The sequence below is a fragment of the Phaseolus vulgaris genome, chromosome 3 (assembly GCF_000499845.2).
Source record: "Phaseolus vulgaris cultivar G19833 chromosome 3, P. vulgaris v2.0, whole genome shotgun sequence".
In the NCBI taxonomy this organism is placed as follows: domain Eukaryota; kingdom Viridiplantae; phylum Streptophyta; class Magnoliopsida; order Fabales; family Fabaceae; genus Phaseolus; species Phaseolus vulgaris.
In genome coordinates, this window is record NC_023757.2 from 38,130,205 (window position 1) to 38,150,473 (window position 20,269).

General features: G+C 32.7%; 3 protein-coding genes across 3 annotated transcripts; 2 read left to right on the top strand and 1 right to left on the bottom strand.

Annotated features, from left to right (window-relative positions):
• Nucleotides 1–358: 358 nt before the first annotated feature.
• LOC137805910 (early nodulin-93-like) lies at nucleotides 359–1,356 on the top strand. The gene is made up of 4 exons (XM_068605790.1): nucleotides 359–545; nucleotides 712–773; nucleotides 879–954; nucleotides 1,052–1,356. The coding sequence occupies exons 1-4, from the start codon at nucleotides 449–451 to the stop codon at nucleotides 1,138–1,140; spliced, it is 324 nt and encodes a 107-aa protein (XP_068461891.1). The 5' UTR covers nucleotides 359–448; the 3' UTR covers nucleotides 1,141–1,356.
• A 5,096-nt stretch (nucleotides 1,357–6,452) lies between these two features.
• On the top strand, nucleotides 6,453–7,578 carry LOC137807506 (early nodulin-93-like). The gene is made up of 4 exons (XM_068608186.1): nucleotides 6,453–6,783; nucleotides 6,950–7,011; nucleotides 7,117–7,192; nucleotides 7,290–7,578. Exons 1-4 carry the CDS (start codon nucleotides 6,687–6,689, stop codon nucleotides 7,376–7,378), a joined length of 324 nt encoding a protein of 107 aa, XP_068464287.1. The 5' UTR covers nucleotides 6,453–6,686; the 3' UTR covers nucleotides 7,379–7,578.
• Nucleotides 7,579–7,673: 95 nt separating this feature from the next.
• On the bottom strand, nucleotides 7,674–10,184 carry LOC137807504 (pentatricopeptide repeat-containing protein At1g08070, chloroplastic). Its single transcript, XM_068608185.1, has one exon. The coding sequence runs from the start codon at nucleotides 10,046–10,048 to the stop codon at nucleotides 7,847–7,849; it is 2,202 nt and encodes a 733-aa protein (XP_068464286.1). The 5' UTR covers nucleotides 10,049–10,184; the 3' UTR covers nucleotides 7,674–7,846.
• Nucleotides 10,185–20,269: the final 10,085 nt, after the last annotated feature.

A 20,269-nucleotide genomic window follows, 5' to 3' on the forward strand; every position in this document is an offset into this window, starting at 1 on the left:
CTTTATTTTTAAATTTAATTTTATAAGATTAAACTACTTATAAACACAATTTCAGAGGATGGACCAGAATTCATGAACGAATTTGGATAAAACTAATGTCATTTGCAACTTTATGAAAAGTAAAGTAGCAAATCTAGGAGTAGGGAACAGCAAAAACATGAAGTATCAAAACTAAAGTGAAAACAACTGAGATGATAAAAAAAAGAGTGAAAACAACTGTCTGAGACTGTGGTTTTCAGTTGAAACCATCAAACTGCACCCTGCCAAACTCCTCTCCTTCTCTTTTTTCGGAAATAGTTTAAAATAAATTATTTATTTTCTTATCCAAATCTCAGTATAAGTATGCCAGCAACTTCATCAGCTATTCAATCAAAGCTACTCCTCTTATTCATCTGTTTTAACCAACACTTCTTCCATTCTTAGCTTTTGTCCAACCAAATTTTCGAAGATGGCCAATAGAAATGTTGCTTCTAATTCTTCTTTTGAAAGGACAACCTTGGCTTCCCTGGATCAAAAGTTGGCCTTGGCCAAGCGCTGTTCTCGAGGTAATGCATGCATAACACTCTCTTTTCTTTCCCTTATTTCATGTCTGGAGTGATAAGCTTTGGAGTGTAAGTGGTTCAGAATTATGCTCATTGATGAGATCTGCAAATTTTGCTATATCTGAATATTATTTGGTTTTAATTTGCATTTTTCATTTGTGTGCAACAGAGGGTGTGATGGCAGGAGCCAAGGCAGCTGTTGTTGCTACTATTGCCACTGCCATCCCAACTGTAACTAATACTTCCATTCCACCTATTCAATTTTCTCTGTTTCCTCTTATTTTAGACATGAAATTATCATGAATCATAATCTGTTTACATTTCTTTGATCTGCAGATGGCTAGTGTAAAGATGCTGCCTTGGGCAAAAGCAAATCTGAATCACACTGCTCAAGCTCTCATAATATCCACAGGTAACTATTACTCATCCTTGGGTGCTTCAATGATCTTCTCATAACAATTACTATCATTGTTGGAATTAGTGATCTAAGTAGCACATTGTATAAGCAGTGGCTGGAGCAGCATATTTCATAGTAGCTGACAAGACAGTTTTGGCAACTGCTAGAAAGAACTCCTTCAACGCACCCTCCAACCCATAAATTAACCGACAACTTGGTTAATGGATTCAGCTGCACTACTCTCATCGAGCTATTGCGTAGCATTAACCGATCATCGAACTCATCACAAATGAAATAATATGTATTTACAATTTATAATAAAAAAGGGTTTGCATTCAAGGATACAGTGAGAGATCAAATATGTATCAAACATCAGTTAATCATAAGAATGCAAATCATTGGCCTTTCATTTCAGAAGTATTAGGCACAAACCCAGTTTCCTCCAATAGCTCTATTGTTTATTGTTGTACAATAAATCTAAATATATTAATTTGTGAATAAAATAGGAAAAAACAGGTTTGATATTAGAATACCAAATAGAATATTAATTCAAATTATGTTGATGATATGAAAGTAAAAATTTGCGATAGATTGAAGAGAAACCAAGAAAAATCTAATTTCAGAAATTTGCTCAGCGAATTACATTCATTCAATAAAAATTGGACAAATAACATAAATTTTTAATTAAAGGCAATTCTTGAATTGTAATTATTTATTCAAATATGCCGAACAGATGTGTATGAAAATGATTTTTTTTTAGAAATTGATTGACAAATAAGTTTTTTTGAAACAAGAGAGGAATAGTAAAACAAAAAGAAAAGAACATTAAGAATTCCATATAATAAGTTAGAGTTTGGATAAAAACATTTACATATATGATACTTTACTTTGTTTTTTTATAATTAGGTGAATGGAGAACACTTTCTTTATCTGCCTCAGAGTATTATTCTGTGAATATTTTGACCCTGAATGTTTACAGAGGTACAACATATATGTTTGACAAAAGGCACAAGTATGCCTCAAGATTTTCTTGCTCTCATTGAAAGACTTATTCAGACTTATTCTGATCACCCAATTCAACCTGTTCATGAATCGTACAAACATCAACTGCAAAATCCCAAATAGCCTTCTCTTCTTCGAACTCCCCACCTCTAGTTTTGGAGATTTAGCATGCATGTTTCAACTGATTTATTATTATTTCAAGAAATTATAACTAATTTGTAAAATGATTCATAGTAAAGGAGATAAAATATATAATTTATAAAAATGTAATAATAGTACTTATAAAATTATTTTTTATTTATTAATTAAATATTCATGTGACTTATTTGGTGTATAATAAAATAACACAAAAAGTACTTTATTTTAATATTTATTTATTCATTTCGCACATTTTATTTTTTTTACTTTTAAAATTGCACATATTTTATCTTTACACTCAAGTTTTTCATTCAAACAAATTTTTGAAAGTAAAGGATATTGGAGGTACTTATGGACTATTTGAATTCCAATTTCTCCCTGCACTGTATGCTTTCTTTTGTCCAACAATATTCATTCAGTGAAAAAAAAAGTGTGTTGATTGCTTTTTATCATTGCTTGTAATTATTGGTGGTAAATGTTAGTGGTTAAGGTAAAATTTATGATATTTTTATTGGAGATGAGAGTGTTTTCATTTGTTTATGGTACAATCTAAAAATCACAAAACTCAGAATAAAAACTAGAGATACACAAAAATGAATTACAAAACTAAAAAAATAATTAATCTTACGCATTAGCAAATTATGAAAAATAATGTCCAATTGGACAAATCAAGATTTATTTAAATAACCATTTTTTCTTCAAGCAATTGAGAAATCTACCATTTTTTTTAATATTTTAAAATTAAAAAAAAATATAATTTCACAACTCTCATCAAAAGATGGACAATAATTGTTCTAAAAGAAGTTTGAGTTACATAAATTTTTTAAATTAACTATTTGTGGTTAGATGTAATATCTAATAATATTGTTTTAAAAATATTGTATGAATTGATAGTACATGTTTGACTATAAGATTTTTATTTTTTTTCTTTTGATGTGAACTAAAGAACACAATTCATATTGTTTGAGTGTAAATTATTATCAAGGGATGACATAGGGACATATGTTGTTGGTTAAAGAATGGTTAATGTATATATGGGAGAGCTGCAATACCAGTATTGATCCATTGAAGCTACAAGGATAGAGGGAATTTGTTAATCTTATAATCGTTTTTGCACAAAGATGACTTCTCAATCAATATCCTCTCATTCCTTACTTTAAAACCATCCACCTATCCAAACACTCCCTAACATTATAGATATATTGACACTATTGACAATATTGCCTTTTGCTAGAGTGAAAAAAATAAAAACAGTGACTCGCTGTACTAAGGTAAATGTGAAGGCGAGTGGTCATGGCTACTTAACAACAACCATTTTATATATATATATATATATATATATATATATATATATATATATATATATATATATATATATATATAAAAACACGGATAAACAAACACATGTGTATAAATACTTAGAAGTTAAGCTATAAATTAAACTTTCTTAATTAAGTTTATCACCTATTTTTTTAGAGTGTAATATCTTATACTTAAGACTCATTTTCCAAAGTGTAATATCCTATATTTAAGACTCTCTTAATATATATTTTCCTCCTCACAATTTTAAATAAAAATTGTATTTATTTTAAGTAGCAAAATTAAGTTATCTATTTCTTTAGTTCATGTCAATATCAATATTACATGTATTGTTATCATCAAATAAAATCTGGTATCGCGGATCAACACTATCACATCATTAATTAATCAATGTAATATATAATATATAAATAAGTAAAACGTAGAAAAGAATAATGATAAAATGTATAAAAAAAATATAGGAATAAAAAAATGTATCAAACTTAAATTTGAGCGGTAAAGTTTATAAAATTAAATACTTAAATAATAAAATATGCTATAACTTTTTATTCATTTACGTAAGATTAAAAAGTTAAAAAAAATTGAAACAATAAGACAATAGATGGAGTCATGAACATTGTTCCTAACCTGGTAAAGTATGGCTTCTTCTGTGCTAACTGCCCTGTACAATGGAGGAAAAACATGAATTATAAAGCATTAATCACGTCAAAACATGACCAACAAACTCAAACAAATATTAACGCTAAAACTCTGTTTTTGTCTGGTTTATTTTAAAGTTATAACCTGTAAGTTAAAGTTTAAATAAAAAGTAAAATAAAGCTAAAAATTTTTAATAAAAAGCTCGACTCAAATTGTTGATTGAAACAAACATACTTTTATTAAATATGTTTCTCCGTGTATTTTAAAATAGCTTCCAGACCAACTTTTTTTAATAAGTTACAGTAATTTATCAAAATAAGTTATTTTAACTTATTTATTGAAAAAATATGTTTTTCTTATGTTAAAGTTTAAATAAACATCTAGGAAATGTAATATTTTTTTTGTTAGAATTTTTTCTTCTTAGAACCACTCAAACAAACTCACATGAAGATTTCAATATAGATTATTTGATTAAAACATACACCCACGAATACTAATCACACTCCATTCGAAGTGTACTTTACATTGAAATTTTTACCATTTTAATATTATTTCCCCCAACTTCTTCTGCAAGTGTCATTTACTCCCTATAATTAGAAAATATATAATAAATAATAAAGTAATACTGTCAACAAATTAATCAATTAAATAACTCTTTTATTATTATTTTAATATATTTCTTTTTCATCAAATCATTTCTATTTTCACCCATTTTTATCTCACTTCCTTTATTTCTTTCTTTGAACAACTAAATAGAGAAAAACAAATAATTTAATTGAACTAGAATTACAATCATCAGATATGTCACAGTGATATATAACACTAATATTTTAAATATTAATATGTTTAAATTATTCTTTATTTTAGAACTTGATGACTTTGTAACGGTTTAATTTTTAAAATGTGTTTTATCAGATTAAGAAGGAATTTGTATATAAAAAACTTTTAGTTATGATAGAGTGATTGAGACAATGTTTTGGATGAAGCAACTGACTCATTATAAATGTTATCTTAGCTCTTAGCAGACTTAAAATTTCCTCTGCTTAGCCACAAAAAAATTTATTACTATATGTAATTAATTTTATTGAATCAATAAATATTAGTAGATTATTTATAATGTTAAATTTATCCTTAAATATATTTTTAAAATATTAAATTTTTTGTTAAAAAATTATTAACTGAGAAAATATATGGGAAGTAAATTAGTAATTCACATAACAATACCGACAAATATCTCACATTTTTACGTACAGCTTTTTTCCCCAAAACCTCTCTGGAAACTACCCCTAATAACCTATTTGATAGTGAGTTAAGATGGTAATAAGACCACAATTTTTGTGTGAAAGACAGAGAAATAAATGCTTAGTAAATTAAAGTCATGAACACTTAATACTTCAGGCTAATAGTTTAATAAAATTTGTTGTATTTTCCTAATTTAGATTTGAGCATATACATTTTCAGGCTACTATATTAAATGTTGGAAACTGGAAAATAACTATATCATGTGGAGATGATGAACATATATAGCATCAGTTTAAAAGAGGAAAAAGTATAAGTGATTGCAACTCATGATGACTAAATCAGTTTGTTTCAATTTTTATAATATTATATTTTCAGTATTAATTATTTTATTTTTGGGTATATCTATTAAATATGTTTCCTAGGTTTTTCTCTCTTTGAAAATAAAAACTTATTATACTGCCACTGTTTTTTAGAGTGCGACAGTGAGAATTTACAGCACATGCTGAGTACCACGTGTGTTGCAATCTAACAAAGATGCCGATGTTTAATGTCGTTCATGGTTATTGTGCGTAATGATTCATCACGTTTAACAAACAGTTTTTGCCCACGCACTTGATCATATAAATAAAATTATTACATTGCACAGATTCTGCTGGTTCCAAAAAAATCAGAACATGTTTCGAGGTTATAAATGTATTTGTAATTTATATAGAAACTTTATCACATCCTTTATTTGTTTGTTCTGTTTTAAGAAAAAGACTCCAGTGGTAGATACAAGTACAATAATCTATTAACCTATCCCTGAAAATGTATTATGATATTGACTGATATCTTGAAGCTTGTAAAATATTTATTTTTTTGGGATTGATAAATAGGAAATGCCCATGGTTTTTGTCCATCTTCCATCTAAACCACCAGCTCTACCTTTAATTATCTTACTAGAATGTTGCGGAGTAAACAATGAGATACAGAACCATAGGTAAAAACAAAAGAGAGTGAAATTGTTTTTGGACTTTTATGCCACCTGTGTATAACACAAGCACCTTCATTCCTTCCTACACTAGACACGTGACCATTCCCACAAAAATCCAACATACCCAAATTTGGATAAAGTCTGAAAATAATTTAGGAAGCAACAAAAGCATCAACCGAAACCGAAACTAGAGTGAAAACAACTGTCTGAGACAGTGGATTTCAATTGAAACCATCAAACTGCACCCTGCCAAACTCCTCAACTTCTCTTTTTTTCGGAAATAGTTTTAAGTAAATTAGTTAATTTCTTCTCCAAATTTCAGTATAAATATGCCAGCAACTTCATCAGCTACTCAACCAAAGCTACTCCTGTTTTTCATCTGTTTTAACAACACTTCCATTCTTAACTTTTTTGTCCAACAAAATTTTCGAAGATGGCCAAGAGAAATGTTGCTGCTAATTCTTCTTTTGAAAGGACAAGCTTGGCTTCCCTGGATCAAAAGTTGGCCTTGGCCAAGCGCTGTTCTAAAGGTAATGCATGCATAACATTCTCTTTTCTTTCCCTTATTTCATGTCTGGAGTGATAAGCTTTGGAGTGTAAGTGGTTCAGAATTATGCTCATTGATGAGATCTGCAAATTTTGCTATATCTGAATATTATTTGGTTTTAATTTGCATTTTTCATTTGTGTGCAACAGAGGGTGTGATGGCAGGAGCCAAGGCAGCTGTTGTTGCTACTATTGCCACTGCCATCCCAACTGTAACTAATACTTCCATTCCACCTATTCAATTTTCTTTGTTTCCTCTTATTTTAGACATGAAATTATCATGAATCATAATCTGTTTACATTTCTTTGATCTGCAGATGGCTAGTGTAAAGATGCTGCCTTGGGCAAAAGCAAATCTGAATCACACTGCTCAAGCTCTCATAATTTCGACAGGTAACTATTACTCATTCTTGGGTGCTCCAATGATTTCCTCATAACAATTACTATCATTGTTGGAATTAGTGATCTAACTAGCACATTGTATAAGCAGTGGCTGGAGCAGCATATTTCATAGTAGCTGACAAGACAGTTTTGGCAACTGCAAGAAAGAACTCCTTCAACGCACCCTCCAACCCATGAATTCCAAACCGACAACTTGGTTGTTGGATTCAGCTGCACTACTCTAATCGGGCTAGTAGCATTAACCCGATCATGGGTTAATGTATTTAAAATATATATGTATTTAAAATAAAGAAAGACTTGCATTTCAATATATAGTGAGAGATCAAATCTGTACCGATTATCAGTTATATGAATGCAAATCATTAGCCTTTCTTCTACCCAAGTGTTTGTTATCTACCATTGAACAGGTAGATAAAGTTTCACCACCACTAATTGCTTGAACAGAACCCGTCTTTCATAAATGATAAAGATAATTTTATTTTGTTGTATGTGTATTTATAATTTATGATAAAGAAAGGTTTGCATTCAATATACAATGAGAGAACACATATGTACCAAACATCAGTTAATCACAAGAATGAAAAATCATTGGTCTTTCTTCTACGCAAGTGCAAATTTTATATACCATTGAACAGAGATAAAGTTTCACCAGCAGTCATTGCATGAGCAAAACCCGTCTTTGAAATGGTGAAAACGGTTTCTATCCCTCGCAATTATTTCTCTATTGAAGATCTTAGATATTAGCTTGGTAGCCGAATGACAATTTCCACAAACACGAAGATTCTTGACGATCCTAATTGTAGTCCCTGGCTTTGTGCTTATCAAACCGAAGGCGATAGCCAACTTCTCACTGTGTTGAGTCAAAGCCCCTTCCTTCCATTCCTCATCCATATCATAGAGTACCTCAGAAGTATCAGGCACAAACCCAGACTCCTCCAAAAGCTTATCTACCTCGTCCAACATTCTATAAATATATTCACTCTGTGAGTGCAACTTATCACCAACGAGGAACTCATGCACAATACCATCAATCTCTATGGAGGTGCATCCGGGAACTTTCTTCATTCCTTTGTCGTTTAACCTGGTTCTTATCCTTGCAACATCGTCCCACCTGCCAGCTCCTGCATATATGTTTGACAGAAGAACGTATGCCCCAGAATTTTCTGGCTCTAATTGAAAGAGTTGTTCTGCAACATATTCACCGAATTCAACCTGTCCATGAATCCTACAAGCATTAAGCAGGGAACCCCAAATAGCCCCATCCGGTTCCATTTGCATATTTCCCATCATAACTTTAGCTTCTTCGAACTTCCCACCTCTAGCTAGGAGATCTATCATGCAACCATAGTGTTGCAATTTTGGTGAGATCCCGAAATCTTGGTTCATTGAACTGAAATATCGGTGTCCAAGATCTACCAAACCAGCTTGAGTACAAGCAGACAATACTCCAACAAACGTGATATCATCGGGCTGGAACCCCTCCTTGATCATTTCTTCGAAAAGTGCAAGAGCCCTCTCTGCATGTCCATTCATAGCGAACCCTGATATCATAGCATTCCTAGAAGCCAAACTTCTAGACCCATTACTTCTAAACACTTGTTCTGCGGCCTCAACGCAGCCACACTTTGCATACATGTCGATGATACTAGTCCAAAGAGAAGCATTATCCGTGCCTTTCAAGATTTTATCAACATATGCATGAACCCACTTGCCAAGGTCAAGAGCACCTAGGCAAGCACAAGCCGGAAGAACGCCCAAGAACGTTACATCGTTAGGCGTCACTTTTTCTCTAAGCATGAGATCAAACAGCGCCAAGGCCTCCGCGTACAAACTCAGGTAGGAATACCCACCAATCATAGTATTCCACGAAATCAAATCTTTTTCCCTTATCCCATCAAACAGCTCACGAGCCGTATCAATTTCACCACACTTGCAATACATATCAACGAGAGCGTTAACAAGCTGAATATTCGAACCAAGCCCATGATCTCTAACCCAAGAACCAATCCATTTTCCCAACTCCAGCGATCCCAAATGCCCACAAGCAGAAAGAACACTGACCATTGTACTCTTATTCGGCGACACGTCAGCCTCTTGCATGCTGCTAAAGCAAGCCAGGGCTTCTTCAAAGCGACCACCTTGAACATACCCGGCAATCATGGCATTCCACGAAACCACATCCTTGGCGGGAATTTCATCAAAAAGGCGTCGGGCATCGTCCACGTGGCCCTCGGAGACATACCCAGTAATAAGAGCGGTGAATGACACAGCATCTCTCAAAACACTTTTATCAAACACCAACCGCGCATTCTTCAATTCACCCAATTGGGAGTACATGTGAATGAGGGAAGTATGGACGTGGGGGTGACAATGGAGGGCGAACTTGAGGACGTGGGCGTGGAGCTGTTTCCCCAGGTGGGTGGCTCTGGCTTTGGCGCAGGACTTAAATAGAAAGGGGAAGGTGTGGGAATTGGGGTGGAGGCCAGAGTGTAACATCTGGTTGTAGAGTTCTAATGAGGAGTTGGGAGAATGGGTGAGGGAGTGGGCCCGAATGAGGGTGTTACAGATGAAGATGTTGGGATGTTGGATGGAATGGAAGAGAGAGAGGGCGTAGGAGAGGTCCTGGGAAGGGGAAAGGGCGCAGAACTCAATGAGCTTGCTCTGAGCGAAGAGGGTATTGTGGAGACCCGTTTTGATGATGAGGGAGTGGATTTGTTTGAGGGTAGCGATGTTGGGGCAATTGGAGAGGAGAGTGAGATAAGGGTGGTTTTGGAGAAGGTTGTAGGGAGGATCAGAGGAGGCGGGGAGAAAGTGGAGAATGGAAGGGGACACTGACACACACGCCATGGTTTTGCCTCTCTTCTTCTTCTTCTTTTCTTCTTCTTCTTCTTTTCTTCTTCTTCTTCTTCTTGATGATTACTTGCCTGCAACACAAGCCATTGGCCAGTGATAAGAGTTAGTTTCAGAGCCTGTCCTTCTCTACCATGCTACAAAACACATTAAAATATCACTTGTTATTTTTTGTAATTTCTTTCCAAAAATTGTTATTTTCAAATATATACACGTAAATGTTAGTTATCTTTTATATTTTAAGAAATAAATACTAGTTGTCAACTATAACTATAGATAATAATTCATTCTTTTTATTATCGAAATAAAGAAATTTTAAAATTTCTATGGATTTGGATACATTATGTTCAGCGACTAGTGAAATTGTATTTAGAAACATAACTTCCTTTTATTTAACTTTTTTTAAATCGTGTCTTCAAGAACTTTTTATTATTTTTATTTTTTAAATTCTGTTTTTTCCTATTTAAATCGTTATTTTAATTTATTTTATTAAAATCATGCTTCTAAGCACACTTTTAATGATTTATTTAAGTAGATTTTTTTTTCTTCAATCAATTTTTTTAATTTTTTTAAAAATGTGATTTATTATTTTTTTTGAAAAATTAAAAGTTAACATGTTTTTCTTAATTTTAAATTAATGTTTGTATTTTTTTAAGTACGTATACCACATTTTTGCATAATGTAGTTCATTAATGATTTTAATTTAATGTAATTTGAGAAATAAAAAATAATAAGTAGATCACTAATTTGAATGAAAAAAATATTAAGGAGATGAATATTTTAAATAAATTAAAATTAAAATTAAAAATTGTTATTGTTTATATGGATAACTTTTCTTACACTATGACTTCTAGTGTTGATATGACTTCTAGTGTTGATAATAGGAATATTTGTTTGGTTTATTTTTAATTGGTTCATTAATTTTGGTATGAATTTTAGTAGTATATGATTTTCTTGACTTTCTGAGGACATGTGAGGATTGGAATGAAATTTGGTGTCATATAACATGATGAATCATCTTATTTTAAATTGAATGAAACTAAATTTTACAAGTTTTATAAATATTCAAACACATTGAGACAATAATGTTCAATATTCATAAATGGTAAGAGAAATAAGTGATAATGATGCGAGAACAAGTAGTTTGAAACTACACAAAATCATTTAATTTAACAATGTATTGATAGTTGACCAATTTGAGGAGTTGATATCTCCTGAACATCAAACTCAAAGTTTTCTCTTTTAAAGATTTTGACATAATACATGATTGATTTTTGTTCTTTCTTTATTGAGTAAGGTAGTGATATATTTACACTATTGATATCCTACTCGCAACTAGTGGTGAAACTTAGTATTGTACGAGGAAGGCCTTGATCCCTCCTTTTTTTTATATACATAAATTTGTGTATAAATAAAAATATATATTTTTTAATTTAGTATATTTTATATATTTGAAATCTCTAAATTTTTGCACACTTATAAAAAAAAATATTGACACCCCCAAAATATTTTATGAAGATTCGTCACTGCTCATTAAATACATTCTATCTTGATGTATTATTTAACAAACCATAATTTTGTTATTTTTTAAAGATTGACTTAACAAAGACAAAAATAAGTCATAAAAATTGTTGCCATCAAAACAGGTTTCGCAAATTCAGTTAGGTTGGTTTGCATATGTCTATGCATTTTACTTCCATTGTATATTTTAGACCAATTCTCTATTAATAACCGATTAAACTATGAAATGATTAGTCAAAAGTCTAATTTTATAATTGATAATTTAGTTTGAAGTATGAGTAGTTTTATTTTTTTTAATGAAAGTTTTCATGTTAGGCATTACTATGCAACTTGACATCTCAGCTAGGCTGATACCTTAAGTAACAACAATCATCTGTCATCACATGAAAAAAGTATTATTAAAAAAAGGAAAAAGAAAGAAAATACAAAAATATGGGGGACTAGACCAAAACTCACATGCTAACAAAAACGATACATAGGTAGACTATACTTATTCATAAAGAATTCTAAGAACAAACTAGATGGAAGTCTATTATACCAATGAAATTAATCTCTATGAATGAACCCTAAATTAGTCAATTTATCAGCACATGTATTTCCCTCACGAAAAATATGAGTAACCCTAAACCTGATTGTCCTACAAAAATTAAGACAAGTATTCCATCGATTACGAAGCATCCACGGAACATTAGTCCTAGCAGTAAACGCAGCACAAACCAAGACAAAATCACATTCAAGCCAAACATCAATAAGTCTCATCTTTTGAGCTTCCTCCATAGCATGTATAACTCCATAAAACTCAGCAACTAAAGCAGTCTGAACTTCAAGAAACCCTGAAAAAGCACCAATAAATTCTCCCATACTCCCACGAAAAATACCTCCACAAGTAGCAAGACCAGGATACCCCCTAGCAGCCCCATTAGTGTTAATTTTAACCCAGCCTGGTGAAGGAAATTCGCATCTAACTGGAAGAGGATGAAGAACTTTCCCACTACGAGTCTTAATACCAAAAAACTTAATCACGTTGAAATCCAACATATCATTCTTCATTGAAGCTTCAGACGAATTTCCCACTAGACAAGTTAAATCTTTAATTACCGAAATAGCCTTAGAAACCTCAATCTTATCCTGAAATCTAGCATAATTCCTCATACGCCATACCATCCATATAGAAAAGGTTATCACAGCAAGTTTAATCAATTTAACCAAAGGACTACCATCACTCTTAATAAAAGAAAGAAGATCATCCTTATTAGAGAAATGAGAAGTAAGAAAAATCTGTCGAACCTAACTCCAAATATGTAATGCATTAGAACATTCAAAAAATAGATGTTGAATAGATTCTTCATGCTTTTCACAAAGCGTACACATAGAACATTTATACAGACCCTTATTCTGAATATGCAGATCTGTAGGAAGTCGCCCATGAAAATTTTTCCAGAGTACTAAAGTTTTGGAAGGCGGAATAGATGAAGACCAAATGAACTTACCCCAACCACCTGGAACTCCTGGTTCCAAGAAAAAAGTCCTAGCCGATTTAAGAGTGAAACGACCAAACTCATCTAGAATCCAATTAGGAATATATTGTTCCTCTCTAACCATGATATGATTAAAAAAATGCGGCATCTACTGTAAAGATAAGGGAATATTCCAATCATAACCTGACCAAAATTGAAAGACTGTATCCGGAATGTTAGCCCCATCATATAACCCTGCAATATTTGCTAAAGAAGTAGTAGAACACCATTTATCATTCCAGAAATTAATAAAAGAACCTGTACCAACAGTCCAAGAAGTATAATCAAGTATGATAGAATAAAATTGTTTAATTCCAAGCCAAAGAGATGAGGATCTATAAACCATTCTAAACTCGTATTTTGATTTAAGAACTCTGGCTTTCAAGAGTAAAGACCAAAGTTTGTTGCTATAAGCGAAGTTCCAAGCAAGCTTAAGAAGATATGCATTATTTTCATGATGAAGATTAATAATATTCAAGCCTCCATCCTCAAGAGGTGAACAAATTTTCGCCCAATTAACAGTAGCGATACCTTTTTTCATAATATCACCAGTCCAAATAAAATTCTGGCACCACTGCTCAACTTGCTTAATAAGTGAAACTGACCATTTATACATATTAAAACTATAAGCTAGAAATCCAGTAATCACTGTATTGACCAGCTGGATCCGACCCATCATGTTAAGAGATTTACCTTTCCAAGATGCTAGCTTCAATTTGACTTTATCAGCCAAAGGTTGAAGAAATCGACACTTTGGAGCACTAACAAAGATAGACACTCCTAAATAATTGAAAGGCAAACAACCATGACTACAAGAAATAATATTTTGAATTTTGGTGACAAATCTTGGAGAATTATCCATGGTGAAGAAACTACTTTTAGAGTTATTAATATATTGACCAGAAAAATCACCATATGTTTTAAGAAAAGTACTCAAATTTCAAAGAGACTTAATATCCCCCCTACAGAAAATAAAAATGTCATCAGCATACAAAATATGAGAGGGAGTGAGATAACCTTTCGGACTAGCCATATTTAAAATCTTCTTATCATTCACAAGCTTAGAAATAGCTCTACTAAGAACTTCCTCTGCAAGACAAAAAAGTAAAGGAGACAATGAATCACCTTGTCTTACACCTCGACTGCAGGGAAAAAAACCCACCAAACTACCACTTATTCTGAAAGAAAGCATAGCTGAACAGAGAATTGTACTAATCCAACTGACAAACGAGGGGTGAAAACCAAAGCGTTTCAAAACTAATAATAAGAACTTCCAACTCAGAGTGTCAAAAGCTTTATGAATATCAACTTTGTAAGCCACATTACCTCCTCTAACCTTTTTAGAAAGCATATTAATAGCTTCAGAAGCAATACCAATGCAATCCTGAATTTGTCTACCCTGCACAAACCCATATTGATTAGGAGAAATGATTCTAGCAGCCACAAGAGCAAGCCTATCCGCCAGTATCTTGGAAATAATTTTAAATTTGAAATTAGCAACAACAATTGGCCTGTAATCTTTAATGGAATCAGCACCCTGAATCTTAGGAATAAGAGATACCACATTACTGTTCATTCCAGGGAGAACCCAATTTTGTTTAAAAAATTGTTGAACAGCATTACAAACATCTGTCCCAATAATTTCTCAGCAAGAATGATAGAAAACACCACCAAAACCATCAAGACCAGGAGCACTATTATCGTTAAGATTAAAAACAACATTCTTGATTTCAGAAAAATCAGGACATTTAATCAACATCATATTCTCCTCAGAGGAAACCATCGTAGGAATATAAGTACCAATAAAATCTTCCATATTATCAACATCCAGAACATTAGAAATAGACTCAGCATAAAGATTTTTATAAAAGTCCAAAATATGATCCTCAATGATTTTAGGATCCTCCGTAACCTCATTATCAATCCGTAGACGATGAATCCCACTAGAATTATTTCTCCTTTTGACCACAACATGGAAAAAAGCGGTATTTCGATCTCCATCCTTGAACCATAACATCTTAGCCTTTTCTTTCCAAAACAGATATTGACAGTGAAGAGCATGATCAAGCTCCTCCTTAGCAATCTTTTCTTGACAGAGAAGTCCATCACTATCAGACAAACTAGCAGTCTCTAAGTTTTTTTGAATACCAAGGAGGATACCCTGCTTAAGAAGAACTGCATTGTGAACATTATTAGCCCAAGAATCATGAATAAGCTTCATACACGAAGTGTCCTGAAGCAACATAGAAAAGAAACGAAAATTGCTAACCTTCCGCAAAGAATTACTAGCAAGACTAGCAAGAATAAGGGAATGATCAGAACAAGACTAGCAAGAATAAGGGAATGATCAGAACAATTTTTAACAAGAACTTGATAAGTACCAGAATCCCATTCATCCAGACACACTCCATTACATAAAGCCCTATCCAGTCTTCTGTGAATTCTATGCAACCCTCTCCTTCCGTTACACCAAGTATAACAAGTTCCAATAAAAGGCATACAAGAAAGATCATTAGTATTAATCCAGTCTAGGAATTCATTACAAGAAACCTGATTAGGAGCCACCCCCCCTTTACAGTCATCCGCCGAGAGCACAACATTAAAATCTTCCAGAATGCACCAAGGCCCTGTGAAGAAACTAAGATCCCTCCACAAAAATCGTCTAGACAAGTATGTGTTAGCACCATAAACACCTGCAAAGCTAAAACTTTTATCATGCCAAAGACAAGTTACAAAGATCATTAACCAAGAAATTTTGGACAAGATTAGGAACCGACAAACACCAAAGCTTAGAAACTTTATTAACAATAGGAGACGTAGCCACCAAATGCATATTGACAGATTTGAAAAGGATGTCGAAAGCAGTAGTGTACGACATCATGGGTTCAGCAAGAAAAACCAGGAGAGGTTTATGTAGGTTAAGTAAACTAAGCAACATCTGCACAGTTTTGTGGTTTCCCAATCCTCTGACATTCCAAAAAAAGAAGAGACCTTCATTGCGACGTTGTAGAGAGAACTGCCTTAGCAGTTTTCCTGGATTTACCAGTCCCCTTAGGTGGTCTCCCTGGTTTTCTTTTAGTGCGAACTGTTTCTTCCCCATTATCACTGTCATCCTTCTCCATCTCAGTAGAGTCAGCCCAAAATTTTGAAACAACCTGATTTTCAATATGATCATAATTAATTCCAACAATGGTAGGCGGAATAGTTGACGCTCCAATATGAGAATCACCTTCCACATCTGTAGTTTCCAAACCATCAAGAGAGGAAAAGTGATTTTGAAGGACCAACGATATTGCTTTAACATCCCCAATATATTTAGCCTTCCGAGGGGAGGTATGAGGCGATTGAGATGGTACAGTCACAATAGCAGAGACCTCCACATTAGGATTAGTATCTGCATGTGATTTAGCCCTCCGAGGAGAGGTAGTACGCCACAGAGAAGGTACAGTCACAGGAGCAGAGGCCTCCACATGATGATCATCAATAAGAGTCATTGAATGTGACTGTGAGTCCTTAGCTTGAATAACGACAAGTGAATCCAAAGTGGGAGGAGACAACCCCTGCTTGGGTGAGGACCTATCATGATCTGAAGCATCCTCAAGAGGAGGCATATCTGCAAAATCATCCTCCCCGCCATCTGTTTTATCTGTAAGGTGTCCCAAGGGTGACCCTACATTAACCCCAGTAGCATCAACTTTCAAATTATCCATGGGATCTTCTAAGAGCTTCGTCTGCAGATCTTTTTCCCGATATTCACGTTGGGTTGGAATTGTGGTCCTCCCTTGTTCCTGTTTATCAGAAGGTGTCTTCTGAGAAGATTTATGTCGAGGCCCAAGAACACGACCCTGGTCATGGATCACTCGGCACTGAGCAAGCTCGTGCCCAATCATTTTACAATGAGAGCAAAATGGAGGGAGCCATTCATATTCCACACCAGCTACAAAAGCAAAGTCTGGACGTTCAACCAAGAGGTGATCAGGAAGAGGGGACAACATATCAATATCCGCCAGCACTCTAGCAAACATACCCCTATTCTTTCTCATAGTATGCTCATCCAAAGACAACGGAGTACCAAGGCCTCTGACGATGGAAAATATTGTCCTTGGTTTCCAATACTCCAAAGGCAAATGGTAAATTCTAACCCAGGTCTGAGCTTTGGTACTCCTCATGGTAGCTGGGACAAAGTCTTTTGTCCAGGCAAACAGTCTCAATAAACCAGGAGATAACTTCAGGGAACCCATCCCGAGAGCCCATCGCATGTCTTCTATAGAAGCGAACTCAAACTCATAGAAACCCTTTCCAAGAGGAATTGCTTTCCATGGTCCAAGAGCTTTCCACACCGGCTGCAACTTTTTAGTTAAATCTATGTGTGTGAGAGGTTTATCCCCCTTAGATAGAATAACCCGACCATGGAGATGGGTTTTGCAATCCTCAAGACCAGCCATGTAATCTGCCTCATCAATCCGAACAGTAATCATGTCCCCCTTAATACAAGGGGTAGGTAGCTGGGACAAAGGAATGTCACATGTATTTCCCAAAGCCTGAGCAAAAGTCTTCCTTTGACCGGACCTAGAATATACTTTATTATCAGGACATACTTTTCGATCCATCAAACAAGTCCATGGAATGAGGAAACCCGCAGAGCCCTCCGCCATTTTAAAAGGCTAACAAGTTGCCGCCAAAAACCTCCGCAAGACACACGAAATAGCGACCGCATCGCACCACCACGTGAGCCACCACCTCTGCAGTCAACGCCGTCAGCCGCGCCGGACCTGTAGTAGAAAACCCTAAAACCCCCAAATCTTCAAATTAGGGTTTTGCTGGCGGTGCTTGGAGCTCCGTCAATTGAAGTCTCGTTTCAACCAATCACCTTTGTGCTGGTGAGAGCGACGACTGCGAAGGTGTTGATCGGAATTAAGATTAGGGCACCACTTTTTCACATTCTCGGTGGGGAGAACCAGCGCGGCGCTAAGGAATTGCTTTTTCTATGAGTAGTTTTATTTTAAAACTTGTACAATTTAATAAATTAAATTATGTAAATATTGTGTGATGGAGTAATAATTTGTAAAAAAATTGATTATATATATTTATTTCTTTTAAATTATTATTTATATTACATAATTAATTATATTTATTTTATTATTATATAAATATAAAAAATAATAAATTAAAAAAGATAAAATGTAAAATGTAAAATTAATGTAATAATTAATATATATATATATATAGATTCATAATCCATTATGTGAATTTATTATGAATACATATTATGTTATATATACATAACAGTCAATTTTTTCTGCAATTTTTGACATAGTTACAGAGAAACATTGTAAAAAGAATTATCCGAATATTTTATTTTTAATTGAGTTTTTATTTTTGTGCTTCCTTCATTTTATTTTTTTTGCTTGCATAAATTGGTCGCTGGAAACATACGGACACTTAAAAAGTGGAGTAAGGTAGTGAATTTTGTGCATATAAAATTGTAGAAGTGGATAGTAAAGGAAATGAATTTTGTGCATCTGAAATTGTAGGTTTCATTAGAATAAACTTGCAAGTATATTTTGTCAAAATATAATTGTTAAATAAAATAAAAGTGATAAATTTATAAAAATATATAAAAAAATTAAAGTTAAGTGGGTTATTTTTTTTATATATAAAACTTTGATGTTAGAAAAATGTATTATTAGTAAACTTAACCTAACAACAATCATTTACTACACATAAAAATATATTATTAAAATAAAATAAAATAAAAATATAAAAAATTAGATTAAAATTCATGTTAATAAAAAATTTATTCTTAATTTTTTTTAAAAAAATTAAATAAAAACTTATTATTCTAATAAAATAAATTTAACCAATTTATCCATACACATTCTTTTAAATATTATATGAATAACTCTAAATCTTAAAAAACATTTATTCTTGAAGAATCCATTGAATTTGTGAAAATGATGTTAAACAATCGACAGGAGTGAGATGATTAGTGAGAGAGAACATTGAAGCATTGTATAGCAGCATGTGGAATCTGGAATTAAGTATAGCAGCAGATACTGAGAAACATTGAAACAAGTGACAATTCCACTTCTTCTAACTTTTATAATCGGCGCCATGACGCCACGCTCAAAAGTTTTATAGCCAAACAATGTCTCCCATTATTCTTATCCTTTCATTCATACGTCACATCCAATCAATTATATATATTTAGCATGGGATTCCCATTCACTTTAAGTTTTTTTTATGTGTTTAAAGACATAACTAAATCATGACATTAAAATATTATACATTTCTCTTCTGTTATAAGGTAGGTCCCAATGTTACTTAGGTGTATTCCATTTAGATTTTTACAAAAATTAAAACATGAAAATAATAGTTTTTAAAATATTTATATTTTGAAAAGTCCATCTTTAGTTATCATCCTATTTTGTAAAATTATATTAATCAAAGTATATAAATTAAAGTACATTTTAGCACTACTAAATTATTATTGATGCGTGGGAGAGATAAGTGAATAAACTTGTGAATAAGAAATTATAAAACAACTACCATATATAACGAATAAGAAACAAATAAATTATAAGATTTTGATTAAAATAATATAAAATCAATACAAACTATATTAAATGATTGATTCTAACTTATTGAGTCCTCACTTCCTTAAAATCTTCTCATTCCTTCTTTTGAATTTGAATAATTTATGATTTTCATCAACGGGGAATTATGTGCGTGGGTATTTGTCTACTAGTTTAGTAACATAACAATAAAATATAAGAATTAATTGCCTTCTCACATGTATAAAACTGAGAAAGCTATTATCATTTTCTTTAGTTGGGCTATCTTCTGTTTCCTTTTTAAGCGACTTTTTTTTTTTTTTTTTTTGCTTTTGCTTCTTCTCTTTTCTAAATTTCTAGAAGATACTTATAAAAAATACTCCGACAAATGAAATCTTGGTATAATAAATATGTAATGATGATTTAATTTTTTATGAAACTTGTAACTATTTATATAATTATTATAAACACTTTGTTGTTGGACTCAATTAATATTTAAATCATAATTAAAGCATATTAATTAATATTTAACCATTGTTTTATGCTTGTTAATTCTCTTTTGGACTTAAGGAATTTGATCATGTTAGTTGCCCTCGACCGAATGTTGAGACCTATATTCTTCGTCC